This window comes from Microtus pennsylvanicus, chromosome 1 (genome assembly GCF_037038515.1).
Source record: "Microtus pennsylvanicus isolate mMicPen1 chromosome 1, mMicPen1.hap1, whole genome shotgun sequence".
In the NCBI taxonomy this organism is placed as follows: Eukaryota; Metazoa; Chordata; class Mammalia; order Rodentia; family Cricetidae; genus Microtus; species Microtus pennsylvanicus.
In genome coordinates this window covers 119,438,977-119,465,311 of record NC_134579.1, presented here as the reverse complement: position 1 = coordinate 119,465,311, position 26,335 = coordinate 119,438,977, and the positions used below count along the sequence as shown (strand labels likewise).

Below are 26,335 nucleotides of genomic sequence, written 5' to 3'. Positions count from 1 at the left end.
ACAATTACAGATGGTGGCCGGCAACTATATATATATATATATATATATATATATATATATATATATATATATATATATATATAAAATTTTAAATCGTGTTTTACCTTTTGACGTGTGTGTGTATCATAGACACACATGCACCTATATAAAAAGAAGCATAGTGCCCTGCACACATCCATACCCTGAAAAAATATTTTTAGCATTATTTATTTTGATTAAAACAGAGATCGCTTAAAAAAAATTGTTCATGCCAGCAACTCATTCCAAAGCCTTATATTTTGCATATACAGCATACACACAGACACACACAGACACACACACACACACACACACACACACACACACACAAAGGTTTTTTTTTATGCAATAGACAATGCTAAACATCTGAGATCAGGTTGCTATGCCAACAGATTTTTTTTCCCCCTAAAATGAATAAAATTATTTGGAGGGAGACAACATCTCTGGCTGCTTTTCCTCCCATCCATGAAGCTGAGGGAGGCTCAGGGAGGGCCAGAGGCTGCCAGACAGGGAGGAGGGGAAGACAGGGAAGGTGGGGAGAGCAGTATCGGCTTACCAAAGACGCGGATTTGATCGTGGCAAAGCGCTCTCGGTTCCGATAGTGGAGGGCCCGGCTCTGAACTGACTGGGTAGGCCGCGGCTCAGGCCTGGGATCGCCGTGGCCCGCCTCATCCCTTACGAATACATGATCCTGCAGAAATGGATGAAGAGAAGGAGAAAGTCCAGCTGCGCTCTTTCCTCGCCGGCTGCCTCTCTCTCACCCCTCTTTCTGAACAAGCACCGCTGTTTGAAATGCATAGTTCAGCTCTCTGCTAGTCCCCGCAGCTCCCACGGTATAAAATGAATAAGCAACACATTGCAGCCTTCGGTTAGGAATGTCAGCTGATCGCTCGTGGGATGCCTTCTGACTCCCTGGCAGGCTTTTTCCCCCCTTTACCTCCGGAATTACATATATGCAAAAGCGAAAAGGAAGAGGAGAGAGAATGGCGCGGACGGACGCTTCAGCACAGTCTGCTTAAAACGCGGTGACCAGATAATTCCTTTAAAAATGTCATGTCCATGTCTGGCGGGGAGGATGCTGGTGGCTTTTAACATAAAAGCGAGCCTCCGCCTCATTCCCCTGAAAGAGCTGCGTTGTCAATTGAATTGGATCTGTGAGCTGGTCGGTGGGGTCATCCTTCTTCTGGGGGTGGGGGCGATCAGGGGAGGCTTGTGGCGAGCCGCCTCTCTGTCTTGTGCTGGGAAGATTCGGCAGTCACTGAGGGATCCTGCTTTCCAGTCATGATCGTACACAGTTCTAGCACCTTCTCTCTACAGCTTCTGAAAGGATTTTTTTCTTTCTTTTTTTTTTTTTAGATTTAAAGAGACAGGCATACAATTCCAAACCAAATGATACTTTCACAAATGGTCCCTCAACTGGCATGCCAGCAGACTGAGCGAGGCTGGGATTTAATGTCCTTGACTGATTTAATCGAGTTCTGTGCTTTCTTGATGGCCAAAGATGATTAATCTCATTTTAACGCCCCGTGGAAAAAAAAATAACATGCCCTGGATGGATAATAATGGATGTTCCTTAAATGCAACTGAAATGATTTGGAAAGGGAAAATGTTTTCAGAGGATGGCCCGCCCTCTGTACAAGATGAGCTGGTCAGTCAGTCAGCAACCTTTAGAAAATTTTCTCCCCCCCATAGTACTCTGGCAATCTGTAGTTCAAAATCATGTTCAATGGTGGGGGGCTTTTAAATAGCTCATGCTCAGATGGGGGAGGAGAAATCAATTTCTTATTCCCCAGCGTTTTAGGAGAAACAACTGGTTTGCATTTTCTCCAGGAGTACCTCAAAAATTTAAAAACCATGTAATTGCCCTTCCCTTCATTACAAAGCAAGATCCAAAGAGAATCAGAAAATACAAACCTTTATCTCTGAAATTTTCAAAAAAATCAAAATGTGTAGATTTTTTTTTGAGGGACATGAAATGTTATAACCAGGTTTTGATGTAAAAAGCCACAACAATAATAAATAAATGAAAAAACAATGTGTTTCTTAAGCGGGGTAAGTTGTGTACACCTACAATTGCCACCCAACACACACACACACACCCGCACTCCAACACACTAGGGAAGTGGGAGAAATTGCAAGTTTGAGGTCACTGTGGGTAGTGTAGTGAGAGCCCCGACCTCTCCTGAAATAATTTAAAAAAAAAACCCATTAACATGGATATTTTAAAACTTATGTAAAAATGCTTGAAGGATCATTTTAAATTATTTCGCATTACTTCCTGGGAAGTCTGAACTTCGTATGGCACAAAAGCATGTGACTGGGACCCTGCAGTGGGCCTCAGGCTCCTTCTCTTCATGTATGTACTAATGAAAAATCGAACTTACTTAACACAACAGCTTCAGAGAAGCATGGAACTTTCTGATGCCACCTGGTTTTGGTGACAATTAAGAAGTTCCACTGAGAGAGAACCTGGGGTAAGTGGTGGAAGCAGTGACATTCAAGTGGTGGTGACTTCACGCGCTCACATCACAAAACAAAACAAAAACCGTTCACATATGTCCATATGTAATAAAACTAGATCCCAGGGTGTGGTGATGTTTGTGCCTATAATCCCAGCATTCAGGAGGTTAAGGAGACAGGGTAGTTTGGGGCCAGCCTGAGCTACATTAGTAAGCCTCTAACTCAACAAAACAAAACAAGCAAACAAAAAATTATAAATAAAAAATCTGCAACCAAACAAGCAAAATATTTTAGGTTTAGGACCCTGATTATCAAATTAAAAGTCACAGATTTTTTTATGTGTGTGCTAAATGTATGGAAATTGGAATACATTCTGAAAGCTAAAATCTGACATCACTTTTTATGGTTATTGACACGTTAAATAACCCACCAATGTATGTGCTAGAAGTGCTGCGCACAGTGTGAAAGAGAAAAAAAAGCTAGGATGTCACTTTTGCTCAAAGACAAGGTCCAGAATTTTAATTTACTTTAAATACAAATTCCTTTATCTAAAACATATGTGAACCTTTGCTTTATCCTTACCTCCTTTTAAGAATTACATTTATTTATTTATTTATTTACGTGTGTGTGTGTGTGTGTGTACATGCTATGGCACGTGTGTAAGGTCAGAGGGCAACTTCAGGAGTCAGTTCTCGCCTTCCACACTGTGGGCCCCGGGGACTGAACTCAGGTCGTCAGGCTTGGCAGCCAGTGCTCTTACCCACTGAGCCAGCACACTGGCCCCACTGTTTGGAAGAGAAGTCTTAGATTTGCTGGGTGGCTTGGCACTAGGTCACCATCTCTGATCTAGTATGAGAGCGGCCACAGGTCAGGGCCGTGAGCCATCCTAACACAGGCCACGCCCACTTTCGGCGCAGCAGGGAAGGAAGTCTGTTTGTTTATATTTTATTTATTTACTTATTTTGAGACAAGGTCTTGCTATGACTGGCCTGGAACTCAGAGATCCATCCTCCTCTGCTGAGTCCTGGGATTAAAGGGGTGGCCACTATATCTGGCTTTCAATTGTATTTTGTCTTTTTGGGCAACCATTCGCTTTAACACTGAATGACATTCCCAGGCCCAAGGAAAAAAATGTGTAAACATTCGATCTCACTGGATTAAAAAAGGGTGAAGTTCCCCAATCCAATTAATGAGCTATTTAAAAATAAGGAGAATGTGTCTTGGGACCTGAAACCCAAACACAGCGGTGCGTCACCTTCGCTGTCCCTTCAAGTCTCAGGCCCGCAGGGTTTACCTGCTGTATGTGGTGCTCACAGTTTCTGAGTTGGGCACGATTTCGGAGTAGCCACTGAAGGGTCAGTTAACGCAGTAGCAGTGAGAGCCGGCTAGCGCCCATGAGTGGCTGAGGGCTGCCGTCTCTGAGGAATGTTTCTGTGAGACGAAGGGCAAACACCACGCTGTGCTCTACCAAGACCAAATATGTGTCTTGGTGGGGATTTACCTTTAAAATGCCATTGTTGGGGCTGGAGAGGCAGGCTCAGTGGGGAGTGGTACTTGCCTCCCAAGTGTCAAAACTTGTGCTTAACAAACACTGTGGCACACACACATACACACATGTGCAAGTACACTAAATAAATAAAAAGTAATGGGCTATTATTATTCAGCAACACATGAAATAGTGCCTTGAAATTTCTTTGGGATTAGGGGCCCATTTTAAGTCCATGTATTTTAATCTGGCAAATCTACACGTGTGCTCATTGGAAAACACAACAGAAATATTTCCTCAGATTAAAAAAAACTGATGTTGACCTGTGGGCAGAATTCCAGCTACTGCCTGCTCAGTGCCCTCTTACAGTCTATGCGACAAATTTGCTTTTCCTTAAATTGTATGGTTTATTAAATTTTTTGCTTTGTGTCTCGGTCTGGCTTGAATCTGCAATCTTCCTGCCTCAGCATCCTGAGTATTAAAATTACAGGCAGGTAAAAATTACACCATTGCCTTTTTTTTAAAAAAAAGAATTACATTTTTATATAAAAAAGTGAAATATATCACACAAGAGGAACACTTATGTCCTGGAATTACCATGTGTGTGCGCATGTGTGTGTGTGTGTGCATGTGTGTATGCATGTGCGTGCATGTGTGTGTGTGCGTGTTGCATGCCAGCACGCATGGAAGCCAGAGGTCAACAGTGGTGTCTTCCTCTATTGTTTCCAACCGTGGTTTTTGAGGCAGGGTCTCTCGCTGACCTAGGCATTCAGATGGGGCAGCCAGCAAACCCTGGGATTCTCCTGTCTCTGCCACTACCCCTTCCAAGATGACACGTATGAGCTGGCAATGGATCCTGGGGATCTGTGCTTGCTGGTAAGCACTCCATCAATGGAACTACATTTGCACCCCTAAGACACTGCTTTTATTTAGACGGAAGCTTTACCCAGGACAGAACTACCTCATGACCACATGTCTAGGATATGTCTGAGGAGATTATGAGAAAATGACGTTTTCTCTTGGGTTATTTAACAGAATTCATATTTGTAATTCATTGAAGTCTGTTACTTTGTTGTGCCAGGAGCTCTACATGGTGACCCAGGTGACACAACCCATGGGTGTGACCCGAAGCAGCTTTTCTCTGACCGGGTCTCTACAGGTACCCTCGCTGACCTGTCTGTGGACGAGGGGCCAGCAAGCTCACCGTGCCTCATCTGCTCACTTCAAAATACCACGCTTGCTCTGTTGAGACACAGGTCTCTCTGTGTAGCCCGCACTTGCCTGGAACTCAGTATGTAAAGCAAGCTGGCTTCAGACTCACAGAGATCCCCAGGCCTCAGCCTCCCCAGTGCTGGGATTAAAAGCACGCGCGCCACCAGGCCTGGTTTCTGAGGCTGCTAGATGAAGCTGGAAGGGAAAGGTGGATCTGAACCAGAAAGCTAGGGAGGGAAGATGGCGAGGAGCAGGCTGAGGACAAAGCCATGACTGCAGGACACTCCTGCAGCGTCATTCCTTCCTTTCCTCTCTGCTGCACGTGAGAGGAAGCAGCAGCGGCGACGCGGGCCCTCTGCACCGCAGAACAGCCCAGCTAAGGAGCAAAGGGCACTGAGGACACCCTACCCTCTCAAAACATTGGGGAAAGCTGTTCTCTGGTTTTCAAAGAGGGCAACAGGGTTGGTGGGATGGCTCTGCAGGTAAAGGCACTTGCTGCTGAGCCTGATGACCCACATGGTGGAAGGGGAGAACTGACGGAAACCTGTCCTTTGACCTCCACATATGCGTTCTGGTGCGCGGCGCACATGTGCACATGCACACACAGACATATATAGTAAATTTCACAGGAATGAGTTTACACCCATGGCCTGTACATAGGTTCTACATGGGACACAAAAGACCAGAACATATTAGTGACACATATGAGTAAAAATCCATTACTTTGCACAGGAAAAGGAGTCCAGAGAATATATACTAAAGCAGGGTATACTAAAGAAGTGATCAATTACTAGAAGTGACACAAATATTCTCGTGGCCAGTAAACAACCTTTTAAATTTTGAGTTTTTCAATTGTTTTACCAACAATTAAAATGAATTGGAATTCATAGTTTTAACATCCTATTCTTGAGATTCATTTGCATGTATTTAAATACATGTGCATATGTAAATAATGAAACTATAATCAATGCATATTTAGGAATTTTTAAAACGTGAGTTTGATAGGATGGTCATCTTCCAAGATGACAGGTGGGTCACTTTTCGACCTCTGGCCAAGATCAAGTGCAGCACAGAATGGGAATCTGTCCTCTGCCTATGATCAGAGCACTGCACGATCTGCACAGATCGGGAATCTGTCCTCTGCCTATGATCAGAGCACTGCACGTTCTGCACAGAACAGGAATCTGTCCTCTGCCTATGATCAGAGCACTGCACGATCTGCACAGATCGGGAATCTGTCCTCTGCCTATGGTCAGAGCACCGCACGATCTGCACAGAACAGGAATCTGTCCTCTGCCTATGATCAGAGCACTGCACGTTCTGCACAGAACAGGAATCTGTCCTCTGCCTATGATCAGAGCACCTCACGTTCTGCACAGAACAGGAATCTGTCCTCTGCCTATGATCAGAGCACTGCACGTTCTGCACAGAACAGGAATCTGTCCTCTGCCTATGATCAGAGCACTGCACGATCTGCACAGATCGGGAATCTGTCCTCTGCCTATGGTCAGAGCACCGCACGATCTGCACAGAACAGGAATCTGTCCTCTGCCTATGATCAGAGCACCGCACGATCTGCACAGAACAGGAATCTGTCCTCTGCCTATGATCAGAGCACTGCACGATCTGCACAGATCGGGAATCTGTCCTCTGCCTATGGTCAGAGCACCGCACGATCTGCACAGAACAGGAATCTGTCCTCTGCCTATGATCAGAGCACTGCACGATCTGCACAGATCGGGAATCTGTCCTCTGCCTATGATCAGAGCACTGCACGTTCTGCACAGAACAGGAATCTGTCCTCTGCCTATGATCAGAGCACCTCACGTTCTGCACAGAACAGGAATCTGTCCTCTGCCTATGATCAGAGCACTGCACGATCTGCACAGATCGGGAATCTGTCCTCTGCCTATGGTCAGAGCACCGCACGATCTGCACAGAACAGGAATCTGTCCTCTGCCTATGATCAGAGCACCTCACGTTCTGCACAGAACAGGAATCTGTCCTCTGCCTATGATCAGAGCACCGCACGATCTGCACAGAACAGGAATCTGTCCTCTGCCTATGATCAGAGCACTGCACGTTCTGCACAGAACAGGAATCTGTCCTCTGCCTATGATCAGAGCACTGCACGTTCTGCACAGAACAGGAATCTGTCCTCTGCCTATGATCAGAGCACTGCACGTTCTGCACAGAACAGGAATCTGTCCTCTGCCTATGATCAGAGCACCGCACGATCTGCACAGAACAGGAATCTGTCCTCTGCCTATGATCAGAGCACTGCACGTTCTGCACAGAACAGGAATCTGTCCTCTGCCTATGATCAGAGCACTGCACGTTCTGCACAGAACAGGAATCTGTCCTCTGCCTATGATCAGAGCACTGCACGATCTGCACAGATCGGGAATCTGTCCTCTGCCTATGATCAGAGCACTGCACGTTCTGCACAGAACAGGAATCTGTCCTCTGCCTATGGTCAGAGCACCGCACGATCTGCACAGAACAGGAATCTGTCCTCTGCCTATGATCAGAGCACCTCACGTTCTGCACAGAACAGGAATCTGTCCTCTGCCTATGATCAGAGCACCGCACGATCTGCACAGAACAGGAATCTGTCCTCTGCCTATGATCAGAGCACCTCACGTTCTGCACAGAACAGGAATCTGTCCTCTGCCTATGATCAGAGCACCGCACGATCTGCACAGAACAGGAATCTGTCCTCTGCCTATGATCAGAGCACCTCACGTTCTGCACAGAACAGGAATCTGTCCTCTGCCTATGGTCAGAGCACCGCACGATCTGCACAGAACAGGAATCTGTCCTCTGCCTATGATCAGAGCACTGCACGTTCTGCACAGAACAGGAATCTGTCCTCTGCCTATGATCAGAGCACCTCACGTTCTGCACAGAACAGGAATCTGTCCTCTGCCTATGATCAGAGCACTGCACGATCTGCACAGATCGGGAATCTGTCCTCTGCCTATGGTCAGAGCACCGCACGATCTGCACAGAACAGGAATCTGTCCTCTGCCTATGATCAGAGCACCTCACGTTCTGCACAGAACAGGAATCTGTCCTCTGCCTATGATCAGAGCACCGCACGATCTGCACAGAACAGGAATCTGTCCTCTGCCTATGATCAGAGCACTGCACGTTCTGCACAGAACAGGAATCTGTCCTCTGCCTATGATCAGAGCACTGCACGTTCTGCACAGAACAGGAATCTGTCCTCTGCCTATGATCAGAGCACTGCACGTTCTGCACAGAACAGGAATCTGTCCTCTGCCTATGATCAGAGCACCGCACGATCTGCACAGAACAGGAATCTGTCCTCTGCCTATGATCAGAGCACTGCACGTTCTGCACAGAACAGGAATCTGTCCTCTGCCTATGATCAGAGCACTGCACGTTCTGCACAGAACAGGAATCTGTCCTCTGCCTATGATCAGAGCACTGCACGATCTGCACAGATCGGGAATCTGTCCTCTGCCTATGATCAGAGCACTGCACGTTCTGCACAGAACAGGAATCTGTCCTCTGCCTATGGTCAGAGCACCGCACGATCTGCACAGAACAGGAATCTGTCCTCTGCCTATGATCAGAGCACCTCACGTTCTGCACAGAACAGGAATCTGTCCTCTGCCTATGATCAGAGCACCGCACGATCTGCACAGAACAGGAATCTGTCCTCTGCCTATGATCAGAGCACCTCACGTTCTGCACAGAACAGGAATCTGTCCTCTGCCTATGATCAGAGCACCGCACGATCTGCACAGAACAGGAATCTGTCCTCTGCCTATGATCAGAGCACCTCACGTTCTGCACAGAACAGGAATCTGTCCTCTGCCTATGATCAGAGCACTGCACGATCTGCACAGATCGGGAATCTGTCCTCTGCCTATGGTCAGAGCACCGCACGATCTGCACAGAACAGGAATCTGTCCTCTGCCTATGATCAGAGCACCTCACGTTCTGCACAGAACAGGAATCTGTCCTCTGCCTATGATCAGAGCACCTCACGTTCTGCACAGAACAGGAATCTGTCCTCTGCCTATGATCAGAGCACCTCACGATCTGCACAGAACAGGAATCTGTCCTCTGCCTATGATCAGAGCACCTCACGTTCTGCACAGAACAGGAATCTGTCCTCTGCCTATGGTCAGAGCACCGCACGTTCTGCTTGGTTGTAAGGATTTTCTTGTATTTGGCGTCAAGCATGTTACTGCTTCTTAGGTGTTAGCAGACAAACTCTACTCAGGTAGCTTCTTCAAGCCTTAAAGGCGATACTGGAGATGTCTACTCCTTGAATTTGTGTTTCACACCCCTGACCGTAAGCTGTTGTGTGTCTGGCTCTGAACTTGTCACTTACTCCCTCACGTGGTATGCATTTACGGACAGTCTACCTTGTCCCAGACAAATGGGAAAATTTACGTTCCATTCATAGATGGTAGATAAGTTAATGTATTACACATGTGTGCATGTTCTAAGGATTGACAGTTTTATTTATGTGTGTGGGGGTGTGTGTGCCTGCGCATGCCACATGTGTGCTGCGGCCCTCAGAAGCCAGAAGAAGATCTCCACTTTCCTTGGAGCTGGATTGATACATATATACATATATGTTATAATACATAAATATGTATTTTTCTGATGTTGGGGATTGTACCCAGGACCTTGCACATGCAAGGCAAGCATACACTACTGAGCTGTAATCTAAGTGCTCTGTCTTATTCTTTTTAGATTTTGTTCATGTGTGTTTGCTTGTATGAGTTTCTGTGCACTATGTATGTGAAGGCGCTCTTAAAGTCCAGAAGAGGTGGTTGGATCCCCTGAAGCTGGAGTTATAGATGGTTGTGAGTTGTCATGTGGGTGCTGGGATCCAAACCCAGCAATCAGTGCTCTTAGCCAGTGAGCACTCTGATTTTGAGACGGGGTCTTCCTGTGCAGCCAGGCAGGACTTGATCCCGTGACTGTGCCATGGCAGCCTCTCGGATGCGGGGATGGCAGAGGGATGAAAGGCTTCCACTAAATCTGGTGCATAATGTAATTTTATACACTGGCAGATACTATAAAGAAAACAATTAGGACAACGGGACAAGGACTAGAACAGGCTTTCCTGAGACTGTGGACACAACCCGGGCAAACGGGACTGTTACAGGAAATCACAGTCTGGGTTGTCTTCTTCTTTCTTGTGTCAGTGGGAGCGGAGCCCATTGTGAGTGAGTGCAGCTGGTGCGTGCCCCTCCTTGTCCACATTCGATGGCTCAGGCAGGAGCAAGCATCTAGCCCTGGCTAATTTGCCCAGCTTGGATAGCTCTGAGGGGACACAGCCATTGTTTCCCTAGTTGAGTAAATCTTCCTGTTACCCAGAACAAATTTTGCAAGAACACTACACACAAATGGCTTAGATACTTTAAAAAAAAAAATAACCGTGTGTGCGTGAGCATGTGTGGGCACAAAAGGTTAAGAACACTCGCTGCTTTTGCAGAGGACCCTTATTCTGTTCCTATTATCCATAATGACCTGCGACTCCAGTTCCAGGAGGGTCAAGCATCTGGCTTCCATGTGTACTGCATGCACATGTTACATATATACATGCATGCAGACAATACATGCGGCACTTCATATACATGAAATAAAATAAATAAAATCTTAAGTGACAAGTGACCTTTCTCTATAATTTCCTACTGTGGAAGGCTGACCTCAAGTCAGAACAATGACTCTGAAGTAAGCAAACCTTCAACGGTTTTCATTAAAAGTTTTAACTTTATGGTAGGTTTGTATAAAATGAGCATCCTGCTGGCTAGGTTTTTGTCACCACAACAACTGACAAACCGCCCCCATCAGACTGGCCTATAGACAAGTCTGTGCATTAGGGCTCCGCCCACTGTGGGCAGTGCCAGTCCTGGGCTGGTAGTCCTGGATGCTATAAGAGAGCAGGCTGAGCAAGTTATGGGGAGCAAGCCAGTAAGCAGCACCCTTTTGTGGTCCCCACATCAGCTCTTGCCTCCAGGTTCAGCTCTTGAGTTCCTCCCCTGACTTGCATCAGAGATGGGGTGTGATCTGAGAGCTCCCCAGATTGCTGTGGGTCTTGGAGTTTATCAGAGCAACAGAAAGAAACTAGGACAGACATCCTTAATCAGAACCATTCATTCAGAGGTCAAAATAGTCAACAGGATAAGCTAGCTTGCCTGCCACCACGCCCCATGGGGGAAAGACAGAATCAGCTTCTGCATGCTTTCCTCTGATCCCCATGTGCTCTGATCATGCACATGTGTGCCCTACCCACAAAACAAACAAACAAACAAACTCTGTAACTGTAGTTAGCTGGTAGAGAGCCTTAGAAGAGAAAAAACAATAAATTCTGTTGCTGTTTTGTCTTCGGCTTTTCATTTTGAGACAAGGCAAGCTGTTGATCTTGGCACTCACTCCGTAGCCCTGACAAGCCTTGGACTTGCCATCCTCTAGTCTTAGCCTCTTGAGTCTAATGCCTGAGGTGTGGAGGTCACTGCTTTACAGGGGGTCTTTTCCTCTGTAAGGATGAGTTGCTTTCCTCTGTGAGGCGCCAGGGACAGCTTTGACCTTCCTTTTTTCCTCCCTTCCTCCTCCTCCTCCTCCTTCTCCTCCTCCTCTTCTTCTTCTTCCTCCTCCTCTTCTTTTTTTTTAAAGATTTATTCATTTATTATATATACAACATTCCTTCTATGTATGCTTGTATGCCAGAAGAGGGCACCAAATCTCATTATAGATGGTTGTGAGCCACCATGTGGTTGCTGGGAATTGAACTCAGGACCTCTGGAAGAGCAGTCAGTGCTCTTTACCTCTGAGCCATCTCTCCAGCCCCCCTCCTCTTCTTCCTTTTGTTTTTTTTTCTTTCAAGGCAGGGTTTCTCTGTGTAGCTCTAGCTGTCCTGGAACTCACTATGTAGACCAGGCTGGCCTCGAACTCACAGAGATCCACCTGCCTCTGCCTCCTGAGTGCTGGGATTAAAGGCGTGCGCCACCACACTCAACTTTCTTTCTTTTTTCTTTTTCAAAAATTTATTTATTTATGGGTATAGGTGTTTTACTTGCATATGTATTGTGCATGTCTGGTGTCTGCGGCCAGAAGAAGGTGTCAGAACCACCTGATTAAAGTTACAGATGGTTGTGAACTACTATGTTGGTGCTGGGAATTAAACCCAGGTCCTCTGGAGGAGTAATCAGTACTTTTAACCTCTGAGCAATCTCTCCAGTCCATTTTTTGTTTGTTTTTCTTTTCTTTTCTTTCTTTCTTTCCTTCCTTCCTTCTTTCCTTCCTTCCTTCTTCCTTGAGACAGAATTTCACTCTGTAGTCCAGGTTGGCTTACTACTTTCAATGTACCACAGGGCAGTCTTGAACTTCTGGCAATCCCCCGCCTCAGCCTTTCAGAGGCTAGGATTCTAGACACTGTGCTAATATGCTCAGTATATTAATATTAGTAATTTCTTTACCATTCTGCTGGATGGTGCCAGCTATCAGAGCAACGAGAGATGGTGAAACCGAGAGGTGCAGCCAACAGGGTCTTCTGCCAATCCATCAGAAGTCTTCTTCCTGTTCTTTTCATCCCCTGCTTTGGTTGCAAAGAGGAAACCCACCCTCCTGAAAGCAGCATGTCCTGACCTGGCTTTGCTGGGGCTACCCGACCCTGGCTTGTGAGGGCCCTGTGATACCTACCTTCTTGTGTACCATGGAGGAGCCGGAGTTGATAGTGCCGTCATCTTCCTGCATCATGACGAGCTCAGAGCTGCTCTCGTCCATGACCTCCTGCATGCTGTTCACACTGCTGCTCCGGCTGCCTGTGCTCACTGACACGCTGGGGATAGAGTGGATGCTGCCCAAGCTGTCCACCTCCCTGTTCAGATTGCTTCCGTGTTCACTGTCCTGTAAAAATGGGCACTGGGATTCAAAACCAAAATACCTGGAGATCAAGTGCTGACCTACTGGCTGGGCCACTGAGCATTAAATCTGCAGCAGCAAACTGCTCTTTTGTTGGTGTGCAAAGATCAAGTGTGTGTGTGTGTATGTGTGTGTGTGTGTGTGTGTGTACACATGCATAGTAGACACAGGTCAACCCTGAGTGTTGATCACAAAGAGCCATCCACCTTGAATTTTGTGACAGGGTCTCTCTGGTTGGAGCTCACTAAGTAGGTTAGACTGGCTGGCCAATGAGCTCCAGGATCTTCCTGTTTTCTGCCTCCCTAGAGCTATTTGTAAACAGGCGCTAAGACTCCTGGCTTTAAAAAAAAAAAATATGGGTTTTGGGGATGGAACTGAGGTCCCCATGCCTCGCATGTCATCTTTTAAATGGAGGATCTTTGGGGACACTCTACCATGACCAGACATCTCACACTCACTTCCTGCCTCCCCGGGGCCTCTCTGCTTATGGGTCTCAAGTCTCCAAATGCTACCATCCCAGGGCTTCCCCCAACACACATGACCACGACACTGTGGGATTGCTCCCAGTATGTCATGAGTCCAGGCGGGTTCTCTGGGAATGCCAAGTGGTGACACTGAGGACACCAAACTGATGATCCTGAACTGGCGTACAGTGGAGAAGCTCTTTAGAGGGGACAGTGGTGTGCGTGCTCCCCTGCAGGACCTTAGTGCATAACTGCATGAGGTGGGGGATAAATCTACTGTCCGAGCTAGGTAGTTAAATCCTGTCTCCCTTAAGAAACTCTGTCATGATTTCCTCGGTGATCTCATTAAGAATCTCTGTGAAATAATATTGGTACCTACTCCTGTCAGGCCAGAGACTAACAGTGGATGGGGTGAAAGTGTGAAGTCAGCAGTTATGATCACACAAGAGGCTCCTCCCCAACAGGATTAAATTCACTAAGTCAATTTAGTTACAAAGAAGCCCTATTTTCAAACCCTACTGTACACAAACAGACAGTAAATTGCCATGGAGACATGAGGATACAAGTGATCACTCAGTGATACAAAATCTAGACAGCCGGGTGATGGTGGCGCACGCCTTTAATCCCAGCACTCGGGAGGCAGAGGCAGGCGGATCTCTGTGAGTTCGAGACCAGCCTGGTCTACAGAGCTAGTTCCAGGACAGGCTTCAAAGCCATAGAGAAACCCTGTCTCAAAAAACAAAAAACAAAAAAAATGTAGACAATATTTCATTTTTGTTTTGAAGACAGGGCCTCAGTATGTAGTCAGGGCTGGCCTGGAACTTGAGCTTTAGACCAAGTTAGCCTTGAATGCACAGAAATCAGCCTGCTTCTGCCTCCCTAGTGTTGGGATTAAAGACTCATGCTCCCACACCCTACTATTAATATGTCACATTTTAATGCATTCAATTTCTCAATTAGTGGAATATTAATTGTCTATACTGATCAAGAGATTTTTATAGTTCAATTTTTATTTTTTGAATTTTTTATTGATAAAATAATTGTTTCATTGAAAGTTAAAAAATAACACTGACTTCCTCACTATTTGGTTATTTTTCTAAGTTTATCGTGGGTGTGTAAATAACACTGACTTCCTCACTATTTGGTTATTTTTCTAAGTTTATCGTGGGTGTGTATGCATGTATGTGTGCACGTGTGTATGCGCATGCCACAGCACATGCGCTATGGTGGCCTTGTGGGGGTCAGAGGATAATTTCAGGAGTTGTTCTCTCCTTCCAGCATGTGGGCCTGAGAGGTCTAACTCAGGCTGACAGCACAGACCTTTGTCAGCTGAACCATCTAACTGGCTCTCATCCAATTCTTTTAGCTGGTGAAAGGCCAGAAAGTCATCTTTCCTTTGAAAACTCATGTGTACATGGTGTCAAGAGACCCCTGAATAACCTCAACCCACCCTTATTCTCTCAAGCAGGCCCCAAATCCACAATCCTCCTGCCTCTGCCTTTAAGTGCTGGGGTGGTAGGCATGTACTGCCATGCCCAGCCATTCCCTGAAGCTCACACACTTTCAGGCCACACATGTTCAAGTTTTTAGTCCCCTTATGGTGTGGGATTCCCCTCTGTATGCGGTGAATACCATTGGTTAATAAAGAAACTGTCTTGGCCTGATGGGGGGTAGAGTAGAGCTAGGCAGGGAAAACTAAACTGAATGCTGGGAGAAAGAAGGCAGAGTCAGTGAGAAGACATGTAGCCCCTCAGGAGTCAGACACCAGAAGTTTACCTGGTAAGCCACAGCCTTGTGGCGATATACAGATTAACGGAGATGGGTTAACGTAATACGTAAGAGCTAGCCAATAAGAAGCTAGAGCAAATAGGCCAAGCAGTGATTTAATTAATATAGTTTCTGTGTGGTTCTTTCTGATCTGAGATGTTGGGCGGCAGGGAAACGAACAAGTGGCCTCCTTGTTATCCTTAAACCCCACTTCCATCACTTTCTCTTTCACTGAGAGCCACATGTTAGCAAGTCTACCTTTTCCTATTCCTAGGGACCCAACTCTCACCTCTTAACTCACGAGTGGACTGGTGGCTGCAACCAGGATGGTCCTCCCAAGCACAGAGCTTACCTGAGTCTAAAATGGACCAAGCCCTGGATGGAGGAGGGGCACAGCCTCACCACCAGCTGAGAGTTACTGACAGCGGAAGGCTGCTGGGGGAAAGAGTCAGTTTTATGATGTGACCCCTGGAAGGTTGATGAGCTCCAGTGGATCACCTTATACTGATGTATACATAGGCAGCATTAATTAGACGGAGTAGATCAAAAGGAAAAAAGAGAGAGAGATGTGAAATTGGGAATTTAGGGGTGTGTGGTGATTTGAAAGAAAATGGCCTCCAAAGGGAGTGGCACTCTTAGGAAGTGTGGCCTTGTTGGAGTAGGTGTGGTCTCCCTGGAGGAAGTGTGTCACTAGGGGGTGGGCTTTGAGTCTTATATATGCTCAAGATACAGCCCAGTGTCTCAGTCTACTTCCTGTTGCCTGCATATCAAGATGCAGCAGTTCCTTCTCCAGCACCATGTCTGCATGCATGCCTCCATGCTCCCCACCATGATGTTAGTAGACTAAACCTCCGAAACTGTATATCACCTCCTCAATTTAATATTTTCCTTCATAAGAGTTGCTGTGGTCATGGTATCTCTTTACAGCAATAGAAATTCTAAGACAGAAGTTGGTACCAGAGACTGGGGTACTGCTATGATAGGCCTAACCATGTGTTTGTTTGGAGGAATTTGGATTTTGGTATTTTAGGCTAGGAAAGCAGTGGTTAATGGGCCATACTAGTAGGAACATGAAAGATAATGGTGCTGAGAATGATTTGAACTGTGACGATCAAGAGGTTTCAGAGAAGAATGTTAGTATGACCTAGAGACTGGTCTTATGATATTTTCTTAAGAATGTGGCTGCTTTTTGTCCTTGTATGAAGAGTCTACCCGAGGCTAAAGTGAAGAGTTCTGAAATAATTCCACTGGCAGAGGAAATCTCAAAACAGCCTAGTGTACACTTTGTCATGTGGTTATTAGTATTAACCCTAATGAAGATTCATAATGAAAAGGAGCAAGCTGAGCAAATAAAAATATAAAATGAGAAAAGGGGCACCAGGAATTAGAATTAGAGCTAAAATCCTGTGTTCAAGGAGATAAATGGATTAAGAAATGGAATAGAGGGAGTGGTGACCTCAGGGCAAGATCCCACCCAGCTAAATTTCCAACTTGTGAAAAGGAATTAAAGAAAAGCTTGGAGCCAGGTGTGGTGGTACAGTCTCTAATCTCATCACTGGGAAGGCAAGGCTGAGGCTGGCAGCTGAGTTTGAGGTCACCTTGGTCTACAGAGCAAGTTCCTAAACAGCCAAGCTTAGGCAGTGCAGGAAATCATGGAAAACCAGAAGCTGGTAAAGATCTAATTGATCAAGGGGACCATTTTCCAGCCTCTGTAAGCAGCTTTGGCCACATGGTTCTGGCTTCAAGGATAGAAGAAAGGGATTATAAAATCTTCCTCCATAACTAAGGAACACTGATGAGACCAGGCATGTGTCAGCGTGTCCCTGAACAGAGCCCTAGAGAGGCCATTGAGTGAAGGTGAAGCCTGGATTGCCTTGGAGAACCCAAGATGTTGGAGATGCCAGAGCCATGGGATACCTGCTGAGGAGAGTAGCTAATGGAGTGGAACCAGCCCAAGAGACAGAAGTATGTTACAGTCCACAGACCTGGAAGGAGTTGGAGATCTGAGGAGTGTTTTGATATCAGACATAGAGATGCAGAGTTTGGAGTTTGCCCAGCTGGTTTTGGTCTTGCTTTGATCCTGTATTTTCTCACTATGTTCTCTTCCCTACGTTTTGAAGTGATAATGTATATCTGGTGTCATTAATATGTAGGAAGTATGTTATCTGCTTTTTGATTTTGATTTTTACAGGGGATTACAGTTAAGAGATCTCCATAAGTCTCAGAAGAGATTTTAAACTTTAGATTTTTAAATAAGTTTGAGAATGTTATAGACCATGTGGACTTTTGAAGCTGGACCAAATGCATTTTTGCATTATTATATGGATACAAGTTTTTGGGGACCAGGGAGTGGAATGTGGTGTTTTGAAAGAAAATGGCTCCCAAAGGGAGTGGCACTATTAGGAGGTGTGCCTTGATGGAGTAGGTGTAGTCTTGTTGGAGGAAGTGTGCTACTGTGGAGGTGAGCTTTGAGGTCTCCTATGCTCAAGCCACATTCAGTGAGTAGGTTCACTTCCTGTTGCCTTTGGATCAAGATGTGATGACTCTCAGCTCTAGCACCTTGTCTGCCTGCACACTGCCATACTTCCCCCATGAAGATTATGAACTAAACTTCTGAACTGTAAGCGAGATACCCAATTAAATACTTTCCTTTATAAGAGTTGCCGTGGTCATGGTGTCTCTTTATGGAACAGAAACCCTAACTAAGAGTAGGTAGGATGGTCTTGAAAGAGCTGGAGGGGGAACAGGGGCTGAATGCGACCAAAAGGCTTTGTATGCATGTGTGGAATTCTCAAATAAAAATACATTTAAAAATTCATGCTGTGCCCATTCATGAATGCCTACTCCACCCTATGATACCCCTGACCCCTGCTGGACGCCAAGCTCTTTTCACATCTGCCTTAGTAAGAATTGCTGCCTTTGTGTCTCTGTCCCTCCGAGTCTTCCTCAGGGGAGAGAACACCTATTCTGCCCCATTCTCCAAAGTGTCCTAGCTGAAACTGGGGGGACCTACCTCTTCTTCCTCTTGTGACTCATTCAAGGGTCCATTTCGAGTCTCCTGGAAGAGAATCTTCTTCATTTTTCTGTATTGCAGGTTGTCCAACTCTCGGACAGCATCTTTTGTCCTCTGTATGAGGTCAATGAGGACCCGTGGTGGCCGCTCCCTCCGAATGAAGTCGTGCTGATTGACAGGGGAGGAAACATAGATGGTGAGCAAGCCTTATCTTCATGAGCAATGTATCCATATAAGTAGGCAGGGAAGAGGGAACAGGTTCACAGACCTTAGAATTAAATGTGATCTTGAGGCTGGTGTCCCTCATGGGGACTCTCTCTTAAAAAGATAACAATGCTTCTACATTCTGTCCCAAGCTCCTCTTTGCAGACTTGGCTCTAAGGACTCCACAAGAAACTTTTTGTTTGTTAGTTTTTGTTTTGTTAAGCAGGGTAGTAAACAATTTTAATCCCAACACTTGGGAAGCATAAGCAAGGGGTCTCTCTCTGTCTCTGTGAGTTGGAGGCCAATCTGGTTTACATAGTGAGTTCTAGGCCAGCCAGAGCTACACCATGAGACTCTGTCTAAGACAGTTTCTCTTTTTAATTATATATATTTATGGTATACAATGTGATGCTTTGGTGATTACTTTGGTGAAGTAATAGAAGGCAGTTACTACACCATCATTTCCCATTCTCCTGTATGTAGCAAAGGTGCCTAAACCTCGCTGTCTTCAAAATTTGCATGACATCTACGGTTTTTTTCAGGTCAGACCTTAAGTCTCAATATTGAGGATATTGTATAAGTAAAACACTGGGCCCGAAACCTCAGCCTCCCAATTTTCTTTTACATATTTATTTGTATGTGTACACACGAGTGTCCAGACCAGAGGACAACCTGCTGGAGCCAGTTTTCTCCTACCATGTGGGCCCTGAGGGTTAAACTCAGATCTTCAGTCTTGGTGGCAAGCCCCTACTGCGCCATCAGGCCCAAATCTCATTTCCATCTCTGAAACTATCTTTCTCCTTTTTAATCTGTATCTTTGATTTTAAAAAGCCATGCAAATTCTGCAGGTACACAATGTTGTTTGGTGCCTTTCTCTGTATATCTGGTTTCTCTTACTTGTAGAACGCCGTACAGATTCATCCATGTTGTCACGTATCATAGAATCTCTCTCTCTCTCTCCTCTTCTCTTCTCCTTTGAGATAGGGTCTCCTGTGGCCCAGGCTGGCCTCGAACTCATTATGTAGCCCTCTGATTTCCTGCCTCCACTCCCAAGTGTTGAGCTTACAGTTGTGTAGCACCATGTCTGGCTGGAATTCCTATTCCCAGGCTAAAAAAGCAACTGTATTGTGTGTGTGTTCCTCTGTGTGTGTATGTGTGTATCACAGTTCCCTCATCTTTTATCCCATTGATGGACATGTGGGATTGTTTCCATACCTTGGTTTCTATGGGTAGTGCTATAGTACTTATGGAATGCAGATAGCTTCACAAAATAATGAATTCCATTTCTTATAGATATGAACCTGGAGGAGGGTATGTTGGCTCAAAAACAGTCCTTTTGTTATTGGTGGTGTTTGTAGTTTTCTTAGGAAACTCCACACTGATTTCCACAATTGTCACATCAATTAACAAAATATTCCCTTTGCTCTTGAATAATATTATCCCCTAAGATTTATTTTATCGTAAACAATGTAATAAAAAAATCACTAGAACTTAGGACTGTAGAGATGTCTTAGTGGTTGGGAGCACCGGCTCCTGTTCTAGTGGACCTGAGTTCAGTTCCCAGCATCCGCACGATGGCTCACAACCATCTGTACTCCGGTTCTAGGGGATCTGATGCCCTTTTCTGGTCTTTGTGGTCATGGGGTGCACATAGTGCACATATATACATGAAGGCGACCATCATACACCTAAAACAAAACAAACAAAATCCGCAAAAAACCACTAATCTCAAGAACCGTAAGTAACGATAGACGGATCTGTCCCTTCCAAAGCTGAGAGGGGACGAACTATCCCTGCCACATTTCATTCAGCCTCTGCCTCTCACCAGCCTTGTTTTCTCTTTCTGTCAGACACGCAGTGAGGAATGCTGCATGGACTGGCTTACTGGTCATACGATTGAGACAAAAAACATGGCAGCTCTTCAGTCTATCAGCGGCCAGGGCTCCTGTGGGGCTCTCACCCACTAAAGAACTGGACAGACAAAAGCAAGGGATCAGGGTCTCTGAGAGGCTGCACCCTGCCCCATCCTCTGCCACTATTGGTAGTGAACAGCAGCTGAGCACACACAGGCAGAAGCTTCTGAGGTTTCTTTTTGAGATCAAAAGGCAAGATGTGTAAGGAAAGAAAAGTGTTTTGTCTTTTGCCCGACGATCTCCTTCCTGGTCTGGAATAAAGACCTGAGTCCTGGAGTTGTGGCGGTCATTTTGCACCAGAGAAGACAAGGGACACAAGCTATGGAGAAGGCAGAGAGAGTGTCTGGGGTTGAGAGTGACGATGCTGAGTCACACGTTGAATGTGAGGGGTACCTCTGTCCCAACATCCCAGACCTCACGCTATGAGATGAGTCAGCCCTCACCTGAGTATGCATCTGAAACACGGAGGCCCTCAATGCCTTAGGTGCATCTCTCTGTCTACTGCGTAAGGAAGGTCTCACTGGACTCCTGCTTTAATTCCAGACTGGTCCTTCTTGTGCACAGCGCAATCTAGAGGATGGCTGGCCCTGGTCCTGCAGCTGTCATGCCTGTGTTTTGCTCATATTCTGTCTGCACGCTCATACCCTCATTGCTCTCCACACCCCTGCAGTCAAAAGGTCCTTTAAGAGAATAATTTGAAAGACAAGGCTGGCTCATGTTTGTAATCCCAGCCTTTGGGAGGCAGAGGCAGGAAGGTCTCTGTGAGTTTAAGGCCAATCTAGTCTACACAGTGAGTACCTGGCCAAGCAAAGCTACATATTGAGACCCTGTCTCAAACAACAACAAAATAATAAAATAACCTTATTGTTCTTTACAATGTTTAAAGATTCAAATAATATAGAAAAATGGCAAAAGGAAAGTAAACAAGAGAATTCCAAATTCCATCATCTAGAAGAAAATATTGTAAAATTTAGGAGGTCAATTTAGGTCTTATCAATTCCTCCCCACCCCAGAACAAAAACTTTTTTTTTAAAAAAAAATTCAAATGGGAACCATATCATAGATTCTAATTTAAGTATAATCTATAAAGCCGAAGATGTACATGAACTGAACAGAATTAGAAGAGAGTGCAATAAAGTAATTGCTTCATTTGAGTTATAATTTTTTTCACTACCAGCATTATCTGTTCCTAAATCTTCCTTTAAAATTAAGGAGATTCATGAATTTGAGAGAAAACCCTGGGAGGGCAAGGACTGGAAGGAGGGAAGGGAAGAGGGGAAATTATATAATTATATTTTAATTTTAAAAATTAAAAAAATGAAACAACCTGGGTACAAATGTGATCTTCAATAAATAAACAAATCAGTAAGTAAATGAGTGTAGCTAAATTAAGGAGAGGATTAGCAAGATGGGTCAATGGGTAAAGACGACTGCCATCAGGACTGATGATGACCTGGGTGTGACAGCTGGGACTCACACAGTGGAAGAGCAGAGAACAGGTGACGTGTGCTGGGGCACGCGTGCTCATGTGCACAATTCTCTCTCAAGGTAAATATGTCTAAACATGTCAGTGTAATGAAACATGTCAAAAAATAAAGAGGGGGGCTGGAGAGATGGCTCAGCCATTAAGAGCATTGCCTGCTCTTCCAAAGGTCCTGAGTTCATTCCCAGCAACCACATGGTGGCTCACAACCATCTGTAAAGAGGTCTGGCGCCCTCTTCTGGCCTTCAGGCATACAGACAGAATATTGTATACATAATAAATAAGTAAATAAATATTTAAAAAAAACAAAGAGGAAAATCACACAAGGCTTAAAAGAGTGGGGTTACCTGTATCAAAACACTATATTTTATCTGAAAAATGGGAACATTAATACACTGATTAATGCTTCCTGGTCCTAGTTTTCTCCACTTCTTTTTATTTATTTCTTCTTTTAATTTTGCCACTATTTATCATATCACATTGTGCTTTTCAAACATTTTGATAATTTTTACCTTAGTTCTATATTTATTCAATGTAAATGTGACATTTTAATACCAGGAAGAAAATATGAGTAAAAGATGGCTTATCAAAAAATATCTGCATTTTCTAGTGTCTTTCTTAATTTCTTTTTTCAGAGATTTGAAGTTTTTTTTTTCTTTATTTTATGTGTCGGGGACTAAGTGGGACAGCTGTGAACCACCATGTGGATGCTGGGGAGCAAACCCAGGTCCTCTAGAAAAGCAGCTCATGATCTTTTTTGGTTTTTTGTTTTGTTTTGATTTTTCAAGACGGGGCTTCTCTGTGTATCTCTGATTATCCTAGGACTTGCTTTGTAGACCAGGCTGGCCTCGACCTCAGAGATCCGCCTGCGCCTGCCTCCTGAGTGCCGAGCTTAAGGCCTGTGCCACCACACCCGGCTCCTGAACCTTGTACTCTCAACTATGTGTCCAGCCACCTCTCTAGTCCTGAGACCCGAAGCTCTTATTGCAGAGGTCTTTCACATCCTTGGTTAGGTTTACTCAGAAACTCTTTTTTTGATGTTATTTTTTGAAGTGTGTCCATGATCTCTTCCTCAGTCTGCTTGTTCTTGGTAGACATAAAGGCCTACTGATTTTTATAGTTGATTCTGGGGTTAACAAAAGTCCCAGTATTAGGCACAAGAAACCTTCTTTATAACGGTCGAGCAGGGTAGTCTTAGTGACTCCCAAAACAATATAGATTATATACGTAGCCCTAGGTTGCCTCTCAAGGGTTGAGGATAGACCTCTATTGCTGAAGACACCACACACTCAGGACTCCGGAATCATGTCATTTGAGCTGAAACTGAACTGAGTGTCTCTTTCCTGTGACCTAGCTTCTGTGGTTCCAGAAATTACAATGTAAGTGCCAACAGAGGGAAGCAATTAAACAGGCCTAGCCAGCTGCACCTATGACTTAGCACATAGGAACCATGACAATCACCAGCGTGGCAGGATATTACACCTTTATGGCCTAAGAAGTGGCACTCACGCATTGGTGGCAACCAACAGCTGTCCAATTTGCCCTAAGGCCCACTCGGCAGGGGGCAACCATGCCTGGAGCTAGAAACCTAGCTTGGGGGTAATGAAGTCCTAGCGAGACTTCTTTACCATAGTCTAAATCTTCTCCTTGTAGCCACAGATAATGGTGAGTGCCCTCCCTCATCACAGGAAACTACAACTGTACAGAATGCAGACATCCATAGAAACGGGCACCTAAGTCCCAACTTCTATATCCACATCACAGCTCCTGCATCTATGGCTCAGGGAACACCATGGAAGAGAGGGGGGAAGACTGGAAGAGGCAGAACACCAACCAGGAAGTCTCTTGTGAGACAGTCTCTCCTAGAAAAGGCTGCACGGACAAGACCAGAACAATGGCAATATGAAGGGACATGCTACCATGGAAGAGAGAAATCTCTCGTGAGGTCTCATCCCTGGACAAAGAACTGCAGGCAACAGCTGACTACTGGGAGAAGGAGAATTAGCCTCTCCCGGGGACGAGTCCATCAGTGGTTGTCTAAGGCAGAGTGATCAGCCTGCAAACTATACACCACAAACAAAAATAGACTCAGCAGGCTATATTTTTATATATTTGTGTGTGCGTGCGCACACACATATCTATCTATCTATCTATCTATCTATCTATCTATCTATCTATCTATCATCTATCTACAACATACATCTGTAATAAGAATAATAAAAAAGCCTGTCAACTTGAGGTTGGGGAACATGAGGGGTTTGAGGGAGGAAGCTTGTGGGAGGACAGGATGTGGTGAACGTGATATAATCACTTTTATTTCAATTAAAGATGTTTTAATTTAAAAAAGAATGCTAGAGTAAAAGAAAGAAAGAAAGATGTTTCCAAGATTCATTATGCATTAGTGAAGGAAAAAATCAACACCTAATAGACAAGTGGCCATGATCAGAGAGGACATAGAGCAGGAGACAGAAATGGCGCTGCAGCTTAGGGAAGAGACTTGTCTAAGTGATGAGAAATAAAACTTAAAGCTATATCCAGGAGCTGGAGAGATGGCTCAGGGGCTGGAGAGATGGCCCAGGGGCTGGAGAGATGGCTCAGTGGTTAAGAGCACTGCCTGCTCTTCCAGAGGTCCTGAGTTCAATTCCCAGCAACCACATGGTGGCTCACAACCATCTGTAATGAGATCTGGTGCCCTCTTCTGGCCCGTAGACAGAATACCAAGAATACTGTATACATAATAAATAAATAAATAAATCTTAAAAAAAAACTATATCCAGAGGGGCTTGCATGTGTGTGTGTGTGTTTGCCTGTGTGTGCAGCTCTGTAGACACAGTGCTGGCCTTATGGGGTGAGGGCCTGGCTTTGACCTTTAACATTACCCATGACCTCCAAACCAAATGAAAACAACCCAAAGTTGAAAAAATCCTATAAAAAAATCCAGAACAAAAAGACCAAAAACCACTAAAGCCACAACCAGAAACATTTTTTTTTCATCAATCTAAGCAGTACAATTCAAATGCTCACACTTGGCGCCGAGGACTCCAGGACAGTCTGGTGGCGTGCATTCCCACCTAAGATCTATGTAAGGGGGTAGAGGCTGGGAGCGGCTGCATAGCTTCCACTTCCAGCATGCACAGCTGCTCACTTTCCCAGCACTCACCAGGCCCTGGGATCAGCCCTCTGCATAGCTGCTTCCTCTTAGGTTAAAGTCTTCCAAGAACAGCAGCATGTTCTAAGCAGAGGTGAAACACTCCATTCTACAGGGAAGCTCCTTAAACTCAGGGAGGAAACAACTCAAAGGCCTCAGGAAGTCCCTGAAGCTGACCAGATTCATTAGCCTTCCCTCCCCAAGCATATGTCCACAGTACGGACCGCTGAGGGTCACTCTCAGACCAGTTGAGGTACCTGGAGAGGACACTCTCCAGTCTGTTGAGTTGCCTGTAGGCTGTACCGCAGGCTCCAGGTATGGAGCTTTGGTGACCTGTCACCTGCGCTGGGGTGGGCTTCGGTGTTGCCGCGGTCTTTGAGTCATTTCTGCTGCTGTAAGTACCCAGGGAAAACTCATGGTTCACCAAGCTGGACTTTGATCTGTCCTCAGATCCCGACTGCGGTGAGTAGCCCACTGCTCCTGTCGTCACAGCAGTGTCACACAAGAACCATTCTGTGTGTCCGTGTGTGTGATATGTGTGCACAGGTGGAGGCTAGGGAGGATGCGGGTGTCTTGCTCCACCACTTCCTGTATTATTCCTTTGAAACAGTGTCTCTTATTAAATATGGAGCTAGGATGGTGGTTGGTCAGTAGGTAGGTTAGTGTCCCTCCTGTCTCTGCCCCCAATAACACCGAGGTTATAGGTGCAGGTAGCCCTGCCCTGCTTTTCATGTGGGTGCTGAGATCAGAACTCGGGACGTCACACTTGTACAGCAAGTGCTCTTACTATAGGGTCATCTCCCCAGTCAAAAATGCATTTATTTTTATTTTGTATGTGTGAATGTTTACAACTTACTTTGTGTGTGGGGTGTTTTGCCTGCACGTACGTATGTCTGTGCACTACATGTGTGTGCAGTGCCTGCAGAGACCAAAAGGGGGTGCTGGATGCCCTGGAACTGGAGTCACAGATGGTTGTGAGCTGCTGGGTGGGTACTGGGTACTGAACCCCATCCTCACAAGAGCAGCCAGCACTCTGAACCGCTGAGCTGTCTCTCCAGGCCCGCAGCTGCCACTGTTTTAGGCCTGATACATTTGAGTCATACAACCCTTCTGGGTTTTTTCATAAACAAACCAACAAACAAAACTGCTCATAAAAGAATCCATTCTGAAGGTGAAACACGCAACAGAACTGAATAAGCATGCACACATAAAAGGGTAGAGATCGGGATTATTCTACGCCAAGCAGGAAATGT

General features: G+C 45.4%; 1 protein-coding gene across 2 annotated transcripts in view; it reads right to left on the bottom strand.

The window, feature by feature from the left end:
- Taok3 (TAO kinase 3) overlaps positions 1-26,335 on the bottom strand; it is a 182,715-nt gene that overhangs the window by 38,068 nt on the left and 118,312 nt on the right. For both annotated transcript variants that reach the window (XM_075981864.1, XM_075981865.1), the window contains 3 exons: positions 18,335-18,502; positions 12,869-13,075; positions 575-709 (listed from right to left, as the gene is read on the bottom strand). In XM_075981864.1, coding sequence (XP_075837979.1) covers positions 575-709; positions 12,869-13,075; positions 18,335-18,502 — 510 coding nt within the window. The remainder of the gene's footprint in view (positions 1-574; positions 710-12,868; positions 13,076-18,334; positions 18,503-26,335) is intronic.